This window comes from Dysidea avara, chromosome 7 (genome assembly GCF_963678975.1).
Source record: "Dysidea avara chromosome 7, odDysAvar1.4, whole genome shotgun sequence".
NCBI lineage: Eukaryota > Metazoa > Porifera > Demospongiae > Dictyoceratida > Dysideidae > Dysidea > Dysidea avara.
In genome coordinates this window covers 15,596,584-15,617,071 of record NC_089278.1, presented here as the reverse complement: position 1 = coordinate 15,617,071, position 20,488 = coordinate 15,596,584, and the positions used below count along the sequence as shown (strand labels likewise).

Sequence of the window (20,488 nt, the reverse complement as noted above, 5' to 3'; positions counted from 1 at the left end):
AGTCACTAACACTTGTTGCTACAAGGAATAATTTATAGCACATACCAGTAATTTTATTAGCACTTCAGTTGTTCCATTTCTTTGATGAGTTCCATTATCATAAGCCACAATGGTCAGGTATATGTTACCAGTCACTTCTCTATCAAATGAGGCACTACCTCGCTTTCTGATAACACCATCAGTTGGGCCAATAGTTAGTAAGCTATCAAAATTGCTGATATTAGAGGATAGTATGTCATAAGTGAGTTGAGCATTAGTACCTGAAAGAATACAATAATATATTACACTCAATCTGTTCACTAACCAATATCTCGATCAGTAGCTCTCACTGTAATAGCAAACTCTGTCATATCTTCTGACACACTAGCCTCATACAGAGGCCTGTCAAACTCTGGGTCATTATCATTATCATCATCCACTGTCACATTGACTGTAGTTGTCACTTCATTACCATCCCCCAGAGGGTTGTCAGTAGCTACCACTTGGACAATAAATGAGGGCACTGATTCACGATCTAATGGCTGGTATACATAGAGTTCTCCATTGGAAGAGTTGATGGTGACCCTATTGTACAAGTGATTACAGATATATACACATTACCCAATGTTCTCACATTGTACTGTTAGCCAACAGCATGTACTCTACAGTACCAAACTGTTCACTGTCCATATCAGTTGCCTATTAACACCTCAACATTGCTATTTATACAGTACACCACTTGGCTTACATTAACAGTTCCTATCAATTCCCCTCGTTCAATATTCTCCAATACACCGAAGTGATACAAATTGGAAGTGAACATTGGAGTATTATCATTCAAGTCAATAATACTAATAAAGTATGAACACTCATCCCGATGGGTGGGATCAGAATCAGTGATGATAATGTTTAATGTTGCTCCTGTAATCATCTCATAATCCAACCGTATTGAGCTAGTGACCAGTTGACCATCACTGTAATAATAATAATAATCACAATGAACAAACTATTGTTCATCAATCACCTAAAACTGAAGTACATCTCAATTCCTTCTGGACTACTGTCATTGACACTAATCATATAGTTCAGTTGGTCCCTATCAGCATCTGTGGCCTGTACAGGATAGCTACTACTCAAAGAACTACATACAAGCAAAACAATTCATACATTAAGAGCAGCTACTGGGTGGCCCATAGGACTACCCTCCTCCACTTGTAAAGGAAATGAAGGACATGGTAAGTTAGGGACATTGTCATTCTCATTCTGCAAGTTAACAACCACACTAACTATTGATGACCTGTTGTGGTACATGTATAGTAATATATAGTGAGATCATGTGACACTCACAGTGGAGGATTTCCCATGTCAGTTGCCATGATATTAATAATATACTGAGGGCTGATTTCATAATCCAATAACGAAGAGTTCCTCACTATCAATTCAAAGGTGACATTATAATTTAATTCAAAGGTGTCATTATGATTCAACAGTGCAAGTTCAAATATCCCTCCTAAGCCATCATCTCGATCATCAACATCCAGCTAGAGTACAAATAGAATCATTATTGCACTATTAGCAGTTATAGCTATTACCAGAACAACTTGTACTCCATCATGACTGTGCTCAGGTAAAGAAATATTATAGGGAGCATTGAGAAATTCTGGGGATTCATCATTATGGTCTATTAGCTCAATGTGTACTATGGTAGATGACTGTAGTACATTATCACCAGAACCAGACCCAGTTTCATTAGATTCTGATACTCCAGTCAGGTCCTCTTCAACACACAACTACACATAACAGTTATAATAGTTGATGGTACACACTGTACACTGACCTGAAATGTGTAAGATGTCTGAGTCTCATAATCAAGGCTACGAGCTACAGTAATTACACCAGTTCTGTCCACATTAAAGGGAACAGATTCTTTGATGGTGTAAGTCAGTTGAGCATGATGATCCTGTACTAGCACATGACATGATACAATAGGAAAGTGTTTATTACCTCATCCAGATCTATAGCAGCTATAGTTGTTACAATCACACCAACTGGAGTAGTCTCGTTGATACAAATGTTGTAACGTTGTTCAGGGAAGTAAGGACGATTGTCATTAATATCCAATATTATGATATCTACTTGTGTGGTATTACGACTATTAGGACTCATTATTTCACTGACCTGAGTATATACAACATAGACATTAACAACACACAATAAACAACAACTCACTTCAAGTGTCAGGTCATATTCTGCAGTGACCTCACGGTTTAGTGGACGAGCCAATGTAATGTTTCCAAATGAATCAATAGCAAATGTATTGTAGCCTGCACGACACACATTAGTTAGCTAAACCATAAGCATGTTACATTACCTTGACCAGATAATGTGTACATAAGGTCATCATCTATTCCACGATCACCATCATAAGCAGACACCTGCAACACTTCTCTACCCTAGAGGAGTAGTGATACATTTTATTGACAGCAAAATAGAATGTCCATTATACAACGTCAAAGTCTTAGGTACAAAAACACACACACAAACACACACTTACCACAGTCAGGTTCTCGTAGATCTGAACGGTGTAACTAGCTAACTCAAACTGAGGATTGTGGTCATTAAAGTCAGTCACAATGACAACCACTTCTCCAGTAGATGAAAAAGTAGAGCCGAAATTCTGCAGGAACATGCCCAATATGAATACAGATGTAGGTTATTAAACACACTAAGTAATACCAAGAGTTCATAATATATATACTGAGGAGAGTGTCCTACTCTCATATATCCCTGTAGAAGGGCGTGTTGTGAAGTTATGACGTAGCACTTCTGAATTTGCCTGTTTTTCTTTGTATAATTAATGATGTCATTAGTTGAACATGGTATTGATTGAATGCATGCCTAACAATATTGCTAGCAACCAAAGTAACTCCAGCTCTAAGCATTTCTCACTGAACTACAATCGTTCCTTCATGGGTTAAGACCACTTCGAAGGCATTTCTTTCTAGGCCATTCGCAAATACGGCCATCCTGAGCATAGTGAGTGTGAAATGTTGCTAAATATTCTTGCATTTTTATGGCTGCCCATACATCACAAACCACAACATCTTGTCGTTACATCATAACTTCACAATATGCCCTTCTACAGGGGTATATGAGAGTAGAACACTTTCCTCAGTATATATATTATGAACTCTTGATAATACCCAGTATATCACTAGATTAATTACTATACTATTATGGACTCTTGCTATTATGCGGGTCCCTTGGAATATTCTAACCAGGATTTGGTGGCAACAAATCATGAGTAACAAATGCATTGAGTATTTCAAGGGGGATGCTATACAGTAACCCAGACACTTAGTTAATATCCCAAAGTAAACCATAGAAGATGGACTAGAGCCCCTTCATCCTACACTTTTGAGATCAAGATATTCTAATAGAGCAGTCAGTTAGCAGCCCAAATGTCATAGATAACTGTTTTTATCAAAATTGAACAAATTTGTCTAGTATAAGCTGGTCTGGATAGGTAGGTGGTTGGAGTATTGGGGTGGTAGCATAATATTTGCGCCAGTTACTTGACTGACAGTAGATAGTGTGGTCTAACAAGAATTTAGGTTCTTTGACTTAACATCTATGAGATATGAGGGTACTAGTCTTGGAGTTAGGGTTCTAGCCTTGTTACTGGTAACAGATTACGGCTTCTTTAAAAGTAACTTTCTATTACCACACTGAATAGTAATGCTAAAGCCAGTAATGTGTTACTTGGGTAATGCAAAACTAACACTGTTCATGTGATAACCAATCTTTTGAAAAAAAAAGAGAAGAAATTGTGACTGCTATCAATGTTCATGCATAATAGCATGTGTTGTTGATCTACAACACTGGACTCACATCTAGCTATGATTATAGTTATTAGCTGTAACATGTTACGACTTAGGCAGTGCATGAGTAATTTATAGGCATGGCTGATAATAGAGATGAGCTAAAGGTAAACAGCCCATATGGAAGTATGAAGGAGATTTACTGTAGCTGGCTAGTATAATTTGGCTATATATAACAAAAGTAATATTTTCAGACTCATATATTTCATCTGGAGTAATAAGTTGTAATTTATTACATTGTACAGAATTACACTGATCAGTCAATAACTTTAACCATAGTAAGATTAGTAACACATGGCACGTGCAACATTTATATACTCATGTGCTGTGTTGGGCAACTTACATGATGTACTTGGCAAAATGCACCTTGCAAATCTTATCATATACGTTAATAATGCACTACAGAGAAACCTCTCATAAAGTATCCTCTCTGTAAATTAATGATACTGTACATTTAACCTCCTTATAAAGGATGGTTTCTGAGGTAACTGTAATTACCAATGCAATTTTACCACTGAGAAGGGACAACCTCCATATATATAGCAGTAAAATTTCATCAAAATCAGTTGGTCCTAAAGTGTCCGTTCAATAGAGGTTCCACTGTATATACCACACATATGTGTGCACGCACACAGAGCCTCTACTGGTTCTGCCCCAGATGGACTTGCCTGAACTGACTCACAGCACTTGAGCAGCACACAGGTATCTCAGTGCTGGTTTACTGGGTAGCTGTGACTGTGTTACTGAAGGCTTTGCTTTTGGTTTGTGTGCGTGTATGTGTGTGTGTTGTGTGTGTGTGTTGTGTGTGTGTTGTGTGTGTGTGTGTGTTGTGTGTGTGTTGTGTGTGTGTGTGTGTGTGTGTGTGTTTGTGTGTGTGTGTGTGTGTGTGTGTGTGTGCGTGTGTGTGTGATTAAGTGGAGTGTGGTCAGAGATGGGCTGTTAGACACAAGTATTACAACACTTGAACCAAGTAGGAGACATCAGCCTGATTGGTTTATTGAGGCAGAAAATGTGCTAAGACCGCTTATTGATAAATGTAGCAAACTGTTTTCATTGTGGTTACGGTCTCATAACGATCGTGATCGGCAGAAATATTTAACACAGAGACGTCTAGTGACACACAGGGTGTGGGTGCGTAAGAACAGATGGTACCCGGAGAAGGCTAAATCTATCAAAGCAGCACTTTCTCAAGGCAGACCTAGTGTAGTGTGGCAGGAAATTCATGCCATTTGTAAAAGTAGAGCTGGTCTCCAGCCAGTTCAACCAAGAACTGTGAGGAAACAAGATGGTAGTTTATGTTGTGGGTCAGAAAGTTGATGGAGAGGTCATTTTGAGGGTGTTCTTAATGTGGAGAGCTCCTTCAATTTGGCCACTACTGATGGTATTCAACCAATGGCAGTAAGGGATGAGATGAGCAATCCACCTACTGGAGATGAAATTTTGGCTGCTTTGTTGAGGATTAAAGTGGGAAAGGCAGCAGGTAGTAATGGTCTCTTACCTGATATTGTGAAGTATTGTGGTGGTCCTTGAGCGAGAGAGAGAGAGAGAGAGAGAGAGAGAGAGAGAGAGAGAGAGAGAGAGAGAGAGAGAGAGAGAGAGAGAGAGAGAGAGAGAGAGAGAGAGAGAGAGAGAGAGAGAGAGAGAGAGAGAGAGAGAGAGAGAGAGAGCAGTACCAGCAGAAGGGTGATTTATCTGTGTGTGACAACTCGTGGGGTATCAGTTTACTGGATATGATGGGCAAGCTGTTTGCAAGAATACTTAATGACCAACTCCAAGCTGTGGTAGAAGACTTTGTTACTGACTCTCACTGTGGTTTCAGGCTGGTAGGGGTTGTTGTGAGTTTTCTGTGCTAACCTGTGGAGAAGACCATTGAACACCATAGCAAAATTTTCCTCTTGTTTGTTGATCTTCGCAAAGCTTATGGTTCTGTGCCCAGACAGGCATTGTGGTGTGCTTTGTGGAAATATGGTGTACCTGACCATTTGATAGGTTTGATGTGTTCTTTTCATGATGGGATGGTTGCTACTGTTGTAGTGGGTGCAGAGGAAGCACCACCTTTCAGGTGCGGAATGGACTCCATCAGGGTTGCACAATTGCTCCAGCTTTGTTCATCTTGTATTTTGAATTCGTCATTCAGTGCTGGCTAAGTCATTGTGGTACAGCAGGAATTGAGGTACTGTACAAGGTAGGTGGGAAACTTGTCGGAGAGCATACTAGAAGACCATCGTCATTTGTCATAACTGAGTGCCTGTTTGCTGATGATGCAGCCCTGATTGTTCTTCTAGGGCAGATATGGTTTTTGCAGCTAGGATGAGATGACTCTTAGTATACCAAAGACTAAGTCTGGTGTGAATCTTACAGTTAAGGATGTAGCTTCATTGGAATTAGGTGGCGGTAGTGTAGAGGTAGTGAAGGTCACTTGTAGAGGCACATGGTAGAATGACAGGGGAACTTAATTGTCAATTGCACAGGCTTCGAAAATTTTTGGTGAGCTTTGCAATTCTGCTCGCGATCTTAGTATAGAAACTAAAAGACTTGTTTATCAATCTGTAGTGCTTGGTATCCTTTTGTACAGTGCAGAGACCTGGGCTCCCACTCAGGTACTTGTGAAGAAACGAGATACTCCCATTGTCGCTATATTAGATGCATTATGGATATTGGATGTGTTGTACAGTGGGCAGAGCATATCATCACTGCTCAATTGGCTGAACATTTTGGTATGCCAGAGTCTATTAGTATTCTGTTAAGTTTGGGTAGACTTAAATTGGATGGTGGCGTGCATGCCTGATGATTGCATACCAAAGAGGATTCTGTTCGGATGGCTCCCAAGGGCATGACCAGCTCATGGTGTGAAACTACAGTGGCGAGATAAAGTTAGACAGGACCTAAAGAACTTTTACTGTTTATGGTACCAACAAGCTCAAGGTCAAGAATTATGGAAGCAATTAATTAATGGAGGAGTGGAAAATTAATTAGCTGCACCACATTCTAAACCAAATTCTTTTCACTGTCAGACTCGCCAAAGGTCTTTTAGAAGAAGCCAGGATACAAATGTATAACTACTCGTCCTAGACATAGTCGCCGCTGATCTAATGTGGACTCTTCAACTAGAGCATCATCCACTGGATGGCTCTCTTCCAAGGGTTCAAGGTGTGTGCGCGTGTGTGTGCACCATATCTCGCAAGCGGAGTGAAGGTATGGGCACCCTTATTCTCTTCAACCACTATGTGAGACAAGGACAATTTACTTCTCAGTTAGCACCAGTGATTCAAATATGCATTATGAATGTCTCCCAGTATTGTGACTGGGATTTATAATGAGATAGTAACATTCACTCTGCAAATTACTATTACTAGAGACCAGTTTTGTCTGCAATGATTTTTAGAGGCCACATGTGGTAACAATATTAGGAACTTTTCAAAGGTCAGTGAGGCAGGTGTTTGCAGTGCTGTATCATGCTCTTCCTAGGGATTAATAAAAACTGCGAATGATGTCAAATACTACCATTTTGGCAGGTAGACTGGAGTAATGTGAGCAAAGTTTCTTGCTCAAGGAAACAACACACACATCACCACAATATACTACATACACTACACAATACATACCGTAGCAGTAATTGTTAGCCTATATTCTTGCTGCATACCCTCATAGTCTAATTGTCTTAATAAGGTAATTTCTCCAGTTACTGAATCAACTTCAAATATCCGCTCTTCATTGCTACCCTGCACAACCACAAGGACTGCAGCACATTATAAACTGCTTACACACATACCATCATTCCTGGTTGGTACCGTATAGCTGAATTAATTCCAGTGTCTGGATCAGTAGCTGTGTATGTTGTTATTACAGTATTGGGTGGTGTATTCTATGACATGTGACCATGACAACATGTTGATCAATACATAATCGTATACCTCTGGCACATTAACTGTATGAACCAGTGGATCAAACACTGGGGGATTATCATTGATATCAATGAGAGTAACCCTCACTGCAACTGTAGCTGACTATATAGTTAACTAGTAGTTAACTAATTGGTCACATTACTATATACATACTTCTCCATTAGCATTAGTGGCCATAATTTCAATCACCACAACTTGCCGGTCCTATGGCGAGTTATTGTACAACACTGATATAGCTATATTTACACTGCTCACTTCATAGTCAAACACATTTCCAGTCCCTCCAGATCCAACCAATAAATTAACATAGTACAAGTCACCATTTGAGCGGAAACCATCTAACACTACAGCATCATTATCACGGAAATTAGCATCTCTAATGCTAAATATCAAATTTCCAGATGCTTCTGCATCTAAAGCAGTGAGCTCTACTATGAATGTTCCTATAAAGTCAATAGAACACACTAGCACATTAGCAATAAGGTTATACATACCATTAGCAGGATGCTCCCGAATGGGCATTGGAAATGGTGTTTCAAAGACTACAGCTAAAACAACAAAGACAGTGTCACTCCTGTAATACAATTAAAAGTGTCATTTACAAAGCTTAACAGCTGACACATTGTTGCATATTAAACATTTGTACTGTGAAAAGATCTCCATATTGAAAACAGCATTCAACAAATAATGCAGGAAACATGGACTGAAAGGTGATAGGAGACCACAGGATTGGAACACAAATATACTTTGCACAGCAGACAACAGTATAGCAGTCAATATTCCAAATAATTATTAAGTCGTACCGCATCATCATCAAAGACAAAACATATTAGAATAATACTGAAATCTGTAGCATACAAGATCTAGCTTGTGATCTACCGCTCATTGATAACTTGACACACACTGCAACACACATGTACAATTCACAACAAGCTGAGGAGTCACCAACACATCTGTAAAACCCCTAAGTCGAATAAGAGGGTCCCAATATTCAATTTAATCAGTAAATACAATATTAAAATGTTTACCCCTTGATTTTTTACAAAGATGTTTTTGCATCTACTTGTGCAGGAAATAAGTGTGTGTGTGTGTGTGTGTGTGTGTGTGTGTGTGTGTGTGTGTGTGTGTGTGTGTGTGTGTGTGTGCAGCACCATGACACATGTAGTGTTGTGTATTTGGACCACTGCAGGTAGGACTTACCCACACTTTCATCTGTGAGGCATGGTACAGTGCACTGATTCTTAGTACACAGGTGCATGTCACAGTATTTCTATGAACATGTAGATATTCGGGAGCTGAAAGGCAGGCACACACACACACACACACACACACACACACACACACACACACACACACACACACACACACACACACATACATACAAAGGGTGTCTCTTGCCACCAATGATGTAACCAAAAGATGGAAACAAACAATTAAATTCTCTAAAGCTGTGTTGCATATCAACCCTACAACCCTGATATACCATAGATTATATACTCCCTAGGGTATAGGGAATCTATGGATGCACAGTGGAACGGAACCTCTCTTAACAAACTCCCCGAATTAAGGACACAACAGAAACAACCTCCATAATAAGGATAAAAATTTTGATCTCAACAGGTCTGGTTAATATACTTTTTACCTCTTAGTATATTACAGCAAAATATGGCCAAAAATTCTGGGTCCCAAAATGTCCTTAATAGAGAGGTTCCACTGTACTAAGACTATAGTAGCTACCTTGTCCACTAACACCAACACCGAATACTCCCAGGAAGAGAATAACTGTGACACTCACCAGCCCCTAGAAATAAAAGAAAATTGGTTAATCAAGTGTAGTAATAGAAATGTTTACAGTGCAGTGTTGGGTGGGGCATGGTGTTTCGTACGAAACCTCGTACAAAACAGCATACAAAGACACTATATGACAGGAAATGTTACCTTTCTTCTCATGACTGCTTTGACAAGTTACTACATGAAGTTATAACCCTTCGAGTTGCAGCGCAACAAGAAACAACCTACACGCCCTCTCTTTACAAACAACGCGCGCAAATAAAATTATGACGAAATACAGCGTTGGCACGTGACTATAAGGTACAATTGTACAATGGCCAGGTTAGTGTCGTTATTAAAAAGTCATTGTCCCAGGCGAGGTCCCAGGCTATGGGTCAGACCAGCCTTGGGGTTAGGAGAAAGAAGCGTGTTCACCGACCCTGTTCCAGTGGATGACCGTATTAGTGGATTGAACGAGACTCAGCAAGAAGTAATAGTGTTTCTCTTCGTGTAGTTTATTAGTATCGACATTATTATAGTTACGAGAAAGTGTGAGGAAATTCTGTGATAAGGAACTGGAGCCATTAGCAGCGGAAATTGATCGTACTAATGATTTTCCCCAAATGAGGGTGTGGGTATTTTACAATGGGCACGTGACTAATTGTACTGTTTACAGGCGTTCTGGAGACAGTTAGGAGACATGGGACTATTAGGGATAACTGCCCCGGGTTGGTTGGTAAATGTTACTAGAGTAAAGTCATGAAATTGTATATCTGTAGAGAAATATGGTGGCACACAAATGGGCTACCTTGAACACTGTATTGTGGGTGAAGAAATGAGTAGAGCGTGTGGAGCTGTTGCCTTAAGCTACGGTGCACACTCTAACTTGTGTGTTAACCAAATTGTTAGGAATGGCAATGAAAAGCAAAAGGAAAAGTACCTTCCCAAGGTACAGTAAATAATTGATGTACATGTGTTACTACTGTTTTGACTAGTTGATCAGTGGAGAACTAATAGGGGCACTAGCCATGAGTGAAGCTGGTAGTGGGTCAGATGTAATGTCAATGAAACTGTCAGCTACTAAAGATGGTTAGTGATAGAATAGTCTGTTATTTGTGGTTGTTATTAGTGATATTACTAGAGATATTAACAATGAAGAAACCCCTAAATTGACATTGTATTATTTGTTCAATGCCAAATATAGTTATATCATTCATACCTCTTGTTTCACTACTTTATTGCTTGTATTCCACTTAATTTGAGTACAACGATTGTTTACTTTTTATCATAACTATGATATACGTGTTTGACTGTTCTATTAGAATATCGTTCATGGCTGTTGTATTAGGGTAACTGTTTTGTTAGAGTATCTCTATCTTGCTCCTGAAAGCATCTGGTATAGGTATCCTATCAATGTGATAGATAATTAAGGGGCATGGTTGTTTTACTTTTGTTTTCTGTAGTGAACTGATCATTTTCTGTAGTGAACTGATCATTTTCTGTAGTGAACTGATCATTTTCTGTAGTGAACTGATCATTTTCTGTAGTGAACTGATCATTATAAGTGTAGCTAGCCTCTTACAGTAGTGTAAGTGCTGCATCTATGTACATACTTGTAAAGAAATTGATATGAAAAATAATGTCTAGATATGGTTTCCTTGCATAATGATGACAACTAGTAAGATTTCAGAGGTTGGCACATGTTAGTTTGTTATTGTGGCATAAAATGGTGGTTGTACAAAGTGTTGTTTTGTCTCTAGCCTTGCGGCTGTATATGTGGTCATCAGACAGGCTGACAGGCAGACTGTTCTGGCGAATTTATTATGGCATTAATACTGATGCTAAGACTAACTTTGATGTTAGATGTACTAAAACTGTGAAGGTATGTTAGTATCAGAACCAGAGCAACAAATTCTAAAGCTGACATTTTGCAGTGGGTGCTTTGTAAGATGAAGTGTAAAGAGCATACACAGTATGCATAGCATTCTCCGGCTAAGGGGGTCTGCCTCCCCCAAATTTTCAGTTTAAGAATGAATCTGGAGGTACATACAGTGTATATTTAATAATCAAATCAGAAAAAGAAAGTAACTGACTGCTCTATTAGAGTACTGTATCTCAATTTGTGACCAGATTTTACAAAACCGATCCAAATCGCACATCAGTCAAAATCAAACTAACACCACCAGTGGATAGCTACACTATCGTACTAGTAGTTTTGACACTCAGTACTACTCAAACTACTAGAGGCTGGTTTCAACAGACGTCTTTTCTGGGGGGGGGGGGGGGGGGGGGTGTAGAGCCTGAATGGCGGTTTTTGGCCTTGTGAAGGACCTGGCCTGGCAAGCATCAGTGGACAGCCTGATAATGCTGGCAAGACATTTTTTCTGTGGATTTTGCTACATATCAACCACTAAGGAGCCAGCACAGCCCTGTAATCTCGTCTCTGAACTCCAATCGTGGTCTGCCTCCATTTTGAGGTCTAACCCTTGCCCACCCCACCACCCCTTTGTGAGCACTCGTGATACTACTTTGCTCGTCCAACTGCTCAGATTTTCTATCTTATTTGGTGGGAAACTCTACAAGCAACTACAAGTACTGGAAGTGGTCTGAAAGGTAACAGATTGATGTATCTTTAGTGTGAATTTCATATGCATGCTTGCTATCCCTGGAGAGATATGCTGGCTTGAATTCTTTAAAACCGTTTATCTCAAAACTTCTAATGTGCGATGTGGATCGTTTTTCCAAAATCCAGTCACATTTTTACAAAAGTAGTCAGGTTCAAACTTGACCAACTAGACTGGTGGCATAAGTAAGCCACGTCATGCTATTGCGGATTGACACCTTGCATACATTGTCAGCGAAAAGAACTGGAACACAAAGGAGGACAGAGTCAAGTCCATGATGTGTGTATTGTACGTACTGCGCTTGGTGAAAAGGCACATCTCGGGACAAAGCAACGTCGAACAGCGAAGAAATCAAGCCCATAGTTATTGAGTTATGCTTGGCTAGTTAGTTAGTTGGTCTTTAAATTCCATAGAAACTTTTTGGAAGGGTTTGGGGTTGGTGTGAAGACATTTTTTTGTGCTTGGCTGTCCCTCACCGATGCTGTCAGGCTGTCATTGAATGGAAATTGAGACTGGTTTTAGGGTGATAATTTTGGCTAGCTCTTCATGATCCCTAACATACAGTACTACATGATTTGTAATGGCAGATTTTTTTTTCTGGGGATTCGTACTATACAATACTGCCATACTGTATGATAGTAGGTAGTGTGTGTGTTTTATTAGAACTATCCTGTACAGCTAGAGAATGTTTGATATGTTGAACAAGTTGTATTTCTAAGAATTCAGCTAACACATCAGCTGTGTAATATGTATTACTGTTTTCCTTTAAAACAGACGTTGCTATTCAGTGGAGTGTACTGACATATTTTTGAATTTTAACATGCTATGATTTATTTAGTCTTGCTAGTTAAGGGTCTATAGGGAACCTGGCATGCTGCAATATGTACAATACCACATATCATGGACTTACCTTTGTCCTCCTTTGTGTCCTATAACTTTTCACTGACAGCACAAGTATCGATTTGTGGTAGCGCATAATGGCTTCCCTGTGCTGACTTGATATCACATGTATAACGAGAATCTTTCATATTTTCTGTACTGACTGGATTATTTGCAGAGGCACTTTTTGTAATGTTCTTCATTTGTAACGTTTTTTACCGAGCATAGCTGAAAATGTAGTGTAGTGGCCACTTCACTTTCAGTAGTTTATAGTTGGGGCATGTGCTCAGATGCAAAATATATTTATCACATCTCTAGCACCATTCTTTCTGTATGCGCAGCACCAGTCAATGAACAGTAAACAAACAAGTGCAAGGAGTTTATTAGGAATAAAAAATTAGGGATCAAATGTCCACGAGTATGTATATCTTCAGGTATAGTTGACCTCCCTTGTTTCACGACTTAAGATCCCTACTGAATTTTAAGTGGCTCAATTATGTGAGTATTGTAAAGACTGATGCTTTTACCAAATTATGATGGGTCTATGTTACAAACAAATTTCTTTGTGGAGTTTCAACAATTTGGGGTCAGAGGCTGTGAGCAGCATCACCGATGTGTACTAACTACTACAGTAGCCGAGAAGTAGTGTTTGGCATTTTGTTTTGATGTATGTGCTAATGATCGCAGACATGCTGTTCTATTACCACTTGCTTCAGTGCTTTCTAAAAGAGTAAGGAGATGGCTAGGTCATGTTATGTTCTTTCTTTTTTGTAGCAAGCCTCTAGAGGCCTTAGAAGAGCTTTTATGCGCATGTCATACCCACTTTAGTGGAGAAGCTGTCAGACATTTTAGAATAAGAACCTCTTCTCTTAATCCCGCCTTCTTTAGCACAGCGCTTTTCTCACATTGATGTGTAACTCTTGTACTTAGTATGTTGTAAGAGTTATATTTAGAAGTACTCTAAATGTATGTTAAATGACACATGTTAAAAGCTCACCTACAAAGCTAGTAGAAATAAGCCCAAAGCTAGCTGGAACCTTTAGAGCTTACAGAGAGAAACCTTTAATAGTTAGTCAAGAAATTACTGCAATAATGCTATGAATTTTTGAAATACAATCCAGTAATGTTGTTTAAACTGCAGCCATTTCTTGGCTGCCAATAAACACTGCATGCTGCAACTCTTTTTATAGCCTTCTTTTAGAGGAGGCTGGAAGCATGCATGTGAACCTAATGGTTGAAAAGTGCCTTTGGATACTGGAATACCTCCTGACTGATGAGATATGACTAACACATGGTAATGGCATGATAAACCACTGATTTAGGCTACCAAGAAATGATGTGAGATCTTCACTAGGATGCTGTGATGTCTTTGTTGATGAGTGAGAAACGCAAAGAGAGAGGAGTCCCACTTGAGATAATGTGTACTCTGCAGACAGTAGTGACATGTGCCCTATTTCCTATTTCAGGGATCACATGAAAATTAGTGAGACAAGAAGAGAGTTTTCTTGTGTGTCTAGACGAATGAAAGCAACAATAGGCTGCCTCAAGAAGGTTAGCAATGAGTATCCCAGCCACCATTCCCTCCTTCAATGCTGTACCCATCTCGAAAAATGTAATTAATTCAAAAATGCCTATTACGTTTCCAGCCTCCTTGATATTTACATTAGGTAGGGGGTAACTGTATATCAGGATACAAATGCGCCTGTCTTGTGAGCGTGTGCTTACGTTATGTAGGTGATAACTACATATTACAAGGCACCAAATTCTGGATCACTAATGGACCAGATGCTGATGTACTGATAGTATATGCTAAAACAGATCCGGCTGCCCACCAGCATGGAATAACTGCCTTCATTGTGGAGCGAGTTAGCATGATATATAATTGGATAGATTTGTTACCAAGTTACCATAGGGTATGGATGGATTTTCTACATCTCCCAAACTGGACAAGCTTGGAATGAGAGGGTCAAACACTGGCGAACTGGTGTTTGAACAGTGCAGAGTACCAAGTATGTAATATGGCCAGTGTGTGTGTGTGTGTGTGTGTGTGTGTGTGTGTGTGTGTGTGTGTGTGTGTGTGTGTGTGTGTGTGTGTGTGTGTGTGTATGTATGTAGTGTGTATGTGCATGTGTGTGGTTTAGTATATAGGATGTGTGGATTTGCTTGACTATGTGTGATCTTATTGTGTTGGTTATGGTGTTCATTTCACTAACAAGTAATATAATGCATAACATGATGGCATATGATATGTCACCATCCAGTTTGTTAGTGTACCATTCAGTTGACATTGTTTGTCAATTACCGTTTATAGCTTGGCTTCCGTCACATCACAATTATGTCTGCACAGTAAGATAGTGATGATGTGAATTCCATCCTGTGATTGTGTAAAGGTGATAATGTAATGTCATTCTGTGTAGGTGCTAATGTACTGGGGCAAGTTAACAAGGGAGCGGCTGTGTTGATGAGTGGGCTTGATCTGGAGAGGTTGATATTATCTGCTGCTCCAGTAGGGCTGATGCAAGCAGCCATTGATGTGGCATTCCCTTATGTACACCAAAGAGTACAGTTTGAGCAACCAGTCGGCACTTTTCAGGTGAGTAACTGGGATCACATGATCTTTAGTAATTCTTAATATCATGTAGTTGTTGCAAGGCAAGATGGCTGACATGTATACAACATTGTGTGTCAGTCGTAGCTATGTGTATAATGTGGCAAGGGCAGTGGATAATGGTCATCAAGATTACGGCAAGGACTGTGCTGCCGCCATATTGTTTACCGCCGAGAATGCTACCAAGGTTGCCTTGGATGCCATCCAATGTTTAGGTGAGTGAGATGTCATAGTAACATCACTAGGTGATGTAGTGTGTAGTACAGTTGTGCAAGTCTATGCCTAATTTTGTTGTTATAACAACACCAATGTCAGTTCAATAACTAACTACTGCATGACCTGTGATAACAGTCCCTCACAACAGTACTGCCATACTAAGTCATATATCTTAGTCCCTAAATCTTTGAGGTAGGTCATGCATCCTCATGATCCTCATGATCCCATCCTCATGCACCTATGGTGTAGTGGAATGCATGATTGTGCAACCATCACGACGCCTGAAATTGTTACCATTATATTTTGAACCTATTTATTTCATTCATGGAAGTATGTATAATGTACCACTTGTAAATGCTGCACAAAGTGTTGGGCGATTGAAAGAATAGCTTCAGGATAAATTTACATTGAATGCTTTGTCAGTACTGTGGTGTCAGAATTGAACTGGGTGTACTTTTCTTTAATGATGCATGGCCAACCCTTCTCTGCCTTTGGGACATAATTCGCCATTTACAGTAGAGCTGTGATCTGTACCAAGTATTCCTCCCAGTGACCAGTTTCTACATGGATTCAAGGAGGGAAAATAAATTTGTGATGTACGTATTGTACTACACCTCATGCAGTCTAGTATACCCATGAGATGATGAGAACACCAAGGTGATCATGTGAACACCAAGGTGATCATGTGATTCATCCAATTAATTGTCAATAAATTGTCAATTATTAACCGCTCTCTGCAATGATCGATCAAGCAATCAACTGATTAACCATAATTGATTCGCAGCCCTAATTCATAATTACACTATTAAAGAGAAGAATGGTTTGGCAGACATGGTCAGTCTCTAAGTATCACAGACTTTTTCTGTGTTTATTTTTTTGATGTGATGATAGTATGTAGGAAACAACAATAAGCCACTGATAGGGACCACGTATTACTACAAGACATCGCAGTGAGTGAGGTGTGCCTATTTAGCGTCGGTACAAAGCCTTCGTTTCTTGTCCATTTGTTGATTCACACATTACCGCATCCTTCTTAGTTATAATGAAATCATGGAAACAAATTTTCTATATGTCACAGATTTGTCAAATTTTGACTTGGCTAACTAACTAACTTATCTTGTTTGTTATCATCGTCACTTTGTAATTATAACCATATGTTTTTAAATTGAACCTTCCCACAGTTACCCCATATCACATTATGCAATATTTCATACCACATCATACTGATTGTCCATACCACTTTACATCGATAGTCCATACCACATCACACCAATAGTCCGTACTACATCTTACCATTAGTCCATACCACATCACACCAATAGTCCATACCATGTCATACCGATAGTCCATTTTCCCCTATACAGTTGGCACTGTTAGTAGGAGCAGCATCATTAGTGCCCATCCCATGATGGTAATTAATGTGGTTATGTAAGGGAGTATGTCCTCCTATCAACCCAGAATAATCTACCAGTGATGGGTGTAACCTGTTATGTACAAGTGTATGTCACATGTGTTGCTATATTTGCTGTTTGCTTGTGAACACTTTAGACACATTGCCAATTTTACCATGGGTGCACATTTGATGTAGAAAGTAGGTACTGGGTATTATATTCTAGATTAGTGACAATTTTTACCATTGACTTAGCAACCCATAATTTTGAGGAATCACTGGAATGAGAAGAAGTGACTAAAGTGCATTATTCCCTGACTTTAACTGGGGGATTAAATGTGTGCTATTGTAAATTGAGTTGCTGCTTTTTATTACTTTAATTCCTATCAGCATCTCTAAAATGTAGTTCTATAGTCCATTTTTTAACATACGTTACAGTAGAATGAAGCCATTGATAATGATAAGTAGAATTCTACATTTCACCCCAGTAAAGGCTAAATGGGGGACACACTAGCCCAGCAGGAATGTGCAGGCTTGGCTTGTAGAATCTTGTACTACCTTCTGCATGTATGCCATATTATAATAATTCCACTGAACTAGTAGTTGACAGCTTGTTCTGAGTGTGCCAGTACATACAGTAATTGTTATTGTTATTATTATCTACTTTACCAGTTAGGCACTGGAGGGTGTACACAGAAGGCAGAGCCTGTTCGAGATGTTTACCCATAGCCTAGGAGCGAAATCGAAAATCTTTGAGCTAAATATCCTAAAGTGAAATGGGACAAATACCTAGAAGGGCTGAAAAAAGCCAACCCCCATCGTGACTTGATCCGCAGGCCACCCAGATTCCGGCCAAGCGCCACACTTGGAGCCAACTTTTGGGAGGCCATCTAAGTAGGGAAATGTGGGTAGTCGGAAAAGGTGGATACAGTCGGATGCGGACACGGACATTTTCAAAAGGCATTTTTACATGTACATTTATATAACAGTTATTTTTCATACCTAACACTGTTTTCAGCAGTCTTTGCTTCCAGACCCAGGTGTCAATCTTGTCATAACGCTTATCCATTTATAAGCGCACGTGCGAAGGACTAGATCAGCACTCCACAGCATGCCAAAGACCATAATAGTGTTGTACACATGCTCTAAAGTCTAATGCAGAGTTATATAGTTATTGTTATTGTTGTAGAGATTAGCTTGTATGCCCCATGCAACTTAGCTTAGCAGGCCAAATCCACAATCTTACGCCTTTTAGTATAAGGCACAGGCGCTTATACCAAGTGTTGAGGATTTCAAGGACCTGGCCTACGAGATTAGGTTGGGACATGCTATATTAATCTCTATGACTCTGAATTAGATTTCTAGAGCACGTATACAACACTATATGGTCTTTCGAGTGCTAGTGTATCCTTTGCACATGTGCTTATATATGGATAAGCGCTATGATAAGATTGACTCTTGGGTCTGGAAGCGAATTCTGCTGTAAAAAACAGCATTAGTTATGAAAAATAACTGTTATATAAATGTAAAACGCTTTTTGAAAATGTCCATGTCAGTGTCTGACTGTATCCGCCTTTTCCAACTACCCAGGAAATGTTGTTGTTATTATCTACTTTACCAGTTAGGCACTGGAGAAAAATTTGAAGCATCCACCCATCTAGTCATCCAATGTGTACTTATTTGGTAACCACACCTGGCATAAAAGGTCCCTATAGCTGCTTGATAAAACTGTAATGCTAACATAGCCATCTCTCTGGTGCAAAAGATCAGAAATTGACAGTAAAATCTTACCAGCCTTGCGAAGTCCCGGTCTTGTCCAACCCCTGGAATAATTTCCTCTGAGGCCTGGAGGCTTAATGAAGTTACCAACTAAAATAAAAACTGTAACTAACCTGAGCTGTCATCTGTACGATTGATCAAACAAAACTATACGCTTTACTTTCTGGTACAAGACATCAGTTGACAGAATAACTTGGTAATTACTTTCAGGGTAGCCTCAGTCAATCACATTGGCCTTATTCACCTAATATTATTACATGGTAAATTTACCACACATTGTGTCTGCCAAGGACAGGTGGTTTTTAAAAATGTTTTGGAACATTTTTGGCTGATTTACTTTAATTGTATTGTTGTATATTCATTCAAGGGGGACATTTTTTACAACTGACAGAACTCATAAAAATGTAACAGGACATTTGCGAAAAGTTTACTGCTTGAAAATAATCCACTTTTCAGTATGCTGTTATTGTCCTGAGGTATAAAGAATTAGGATAATTACTAACATGCAGATGAAGTCCCCCTACTTTGATAATTCATCATTAGTAAATTCTGTTTTCCGCGTCAAAGAGTAGCACCAGACATGTTAGACTATGCATTGTATAATGAAACATGCACCCCAAATACTGACAAATAAAGCAGTGATTTTGCGTAGTTTTCGTTATGTTTGGTTTATTATACACAGCCTTTCATACCAGAGAGTCGGTAGTAGCATGCATGTCTACATTAATAATCCACTCAAGACAGTAAACCCTGTTGATGGGTTACCTACAAATCAACACCTTTGTGTGCTCATGATGATAGGAACATTATTATGTCTATCAGTATGCAAAAATGCACAAGGGTCTGATTGTATCCATGTAATACTGCCAAGATAATGAAAGTGGTTTCTCCCTTCTGGTCAATGTCCAAGAAAACACAATCCTTTATGATCCCTAATATTAAGTAATGGAATATTATTTCAATGGATACAATGTACACAGAACAAAAAAATATTATTGCCAGGTCAGAAGTCAGAAGCCTTTGATGGTATCCATTTCCTGTCCCTAGTGCATGTATCAGAAAGGGAATTTATATATAATTATAAAACTAATTTAGTAGGAATTTTTCTCGCACTGTAAGAAATGCTTTATTGTCCACCAACTTTTTATTTTCTCGTCTGTTTATATTAAATTATGACCTAACTAGCTGTAATATTATATTACTTCAGGTGGAAATGGCTACATCAATGATTACCCGACTGGAAAGTTCCTCAGAGATGCTAAACTCTATGAAATTGGAGCAGGCACGAGTGAGGTCCGGAGGATTATTTTGGGAAGAGAGTTTAATAAAATGTTTCGACATTTAATGCCTCAGTGATGACTGGATGACACGTTTGTGTTGTGGTGTACATTAATGTGTGAATTGGTATATTCGATGTGATCATATTAAACCAACAAGTCCTTTTACCATTCAACTTC

At 39.2% G+C, this 20,488-nt stretch overlaps 2 protein-coding genes across 2 annotated transcripts in view; one reads left to right on the top strand and one right to left on the bottom strand.

The window, feature by feature from the left end:
* LOC136262523 (protocadherin Fat 4-like) overlaps window positions 1-9,821 on the bottom strand; it is a 23,816-nt gene extending 13,995 nt beyond the window's left edge. The window contains exons 1-21 of the mRNA XM_066056824.1: window positions 9,704-9,821; window positions 9,503-9,566; window positions 8,260-8,313; window positions 8,021-8,208; window positions 7,919-7,969; window positions 7,775-7,867; window positions 7,633-7,725; window positions 7,466-7,582; window positions 2,534-2,656; window positions 2,351-2,432; window positions 2,209-2,303; window positions 1,984-2,157; window positions 1,817-1,939; window positions 1,572-1,769; window positions 1,327-1,520; window positions 1,147-1,276; window positions 1,004-1,092; window positions 728-953; window positions 614-678; window positions 305-564; window positions 46-260 (exon numbers count right to left, since the gene is read on the bottom strand). Of these exons, the coding sequence (XP_065912896.1) occupies window positions 46-260; window positions 305-564; window positions 614-678; window positions 728-953; window positions 1,004-1,092; window positions 1,147-1,276; window positions 1,327-1,520; window positions 1,572-1,769; window positions 1,817-1,939; window positions 1,984-2,157; window positions 2,209-2,303; window positions 2,351-2,432; window positions 2,534-2,656; window positions 7,466-7,582; window positions 7,633-7,725; window positions 7,775-7,867; window positions 7,919-7,969; window positions 8,021-8,208; window positions 8,260-8,313; window positions 9,503-9,566; window positions 9,704-9,715 (2,646 nt within the window). The 5' untranslated portion in view covers window positions 9,716-9,821. The remainder of the gene's footprint in view (window positions 1-45; window positions 261-304; window positions 565-613; window positions 679-727; window positions 954-1,003; window positions 1,093-1,146; window positions 1,277-1,326; window positions 1,521-1,571; window positions 1,770-1,816; window positions 1,940-1,983; window positions 2,158-2,208; window positions 2,304-2,350; window positions 2,433-2,533; window positions 2,657-7,465; window positions 7,583-7,632; window positions 7,726-7,774; window positions 7,868-7,918; window positions 7,970-8,020; window positions 8,209-8,259; window positions 8,314-9,502; window positions 9,567-9,703) is intronic.
* LOC136262524 (isovaleryl-CoA dehydrogenase, mitochondrial-like) lies at window positions 9,818-20,488 on the top strand. The gene is made up of 10 exons (XM_066056825.1): window positions 9,818-10,025; window positions 10,075-10,164; window positions 10,212-10,263; window positions 10,315-10,484; window positions 10,531-10,624; window positions 14,773-14,903; window positions 14,951-15,047; window positions 15,456-15,631; window positions 15,681-15,861; window positions 20,239-20,488. The coding sequence occupies exons 1-10, from the start codon at window positions 9,870-9,872 to the stop codon at window positions 20,385-20,387; spliced, it is 1,296 nt and encodes a 431-aa protein (XP_065912897.1). The 5' UTR covers window positions 9,818-9,869; the 3' UTR covers window positions 20,388-20,488.

What these genes read in the sequence shown, in the direction of transcription:
- LOC136262524 (XM_066056825.1), top strand. Translation starts at nt 9,870, where the DNA reads ATGGCCAGGTTAGTGTCGTTATTAAAAAGTCATTGTCCCAGGCGAGGT. An exon ending in TGAACAGTGCAGAGTACCAA is followed by an intron (nt 15,048 to 15,455) that starts GTATGTAATATG and finishes CATTCTGTGTAG; the next exon opens with GTGCTAATGTACTGGGGCAA. An exon ending in AACCAGTCGGCACTTTTCAG is followed by an intron (nt 15,632 to 15,680) that starts GTGAGTAACTGG and finishes AATATCATGTAG; the next exon opens with TTGTTGCAAGGCAAGATGGC.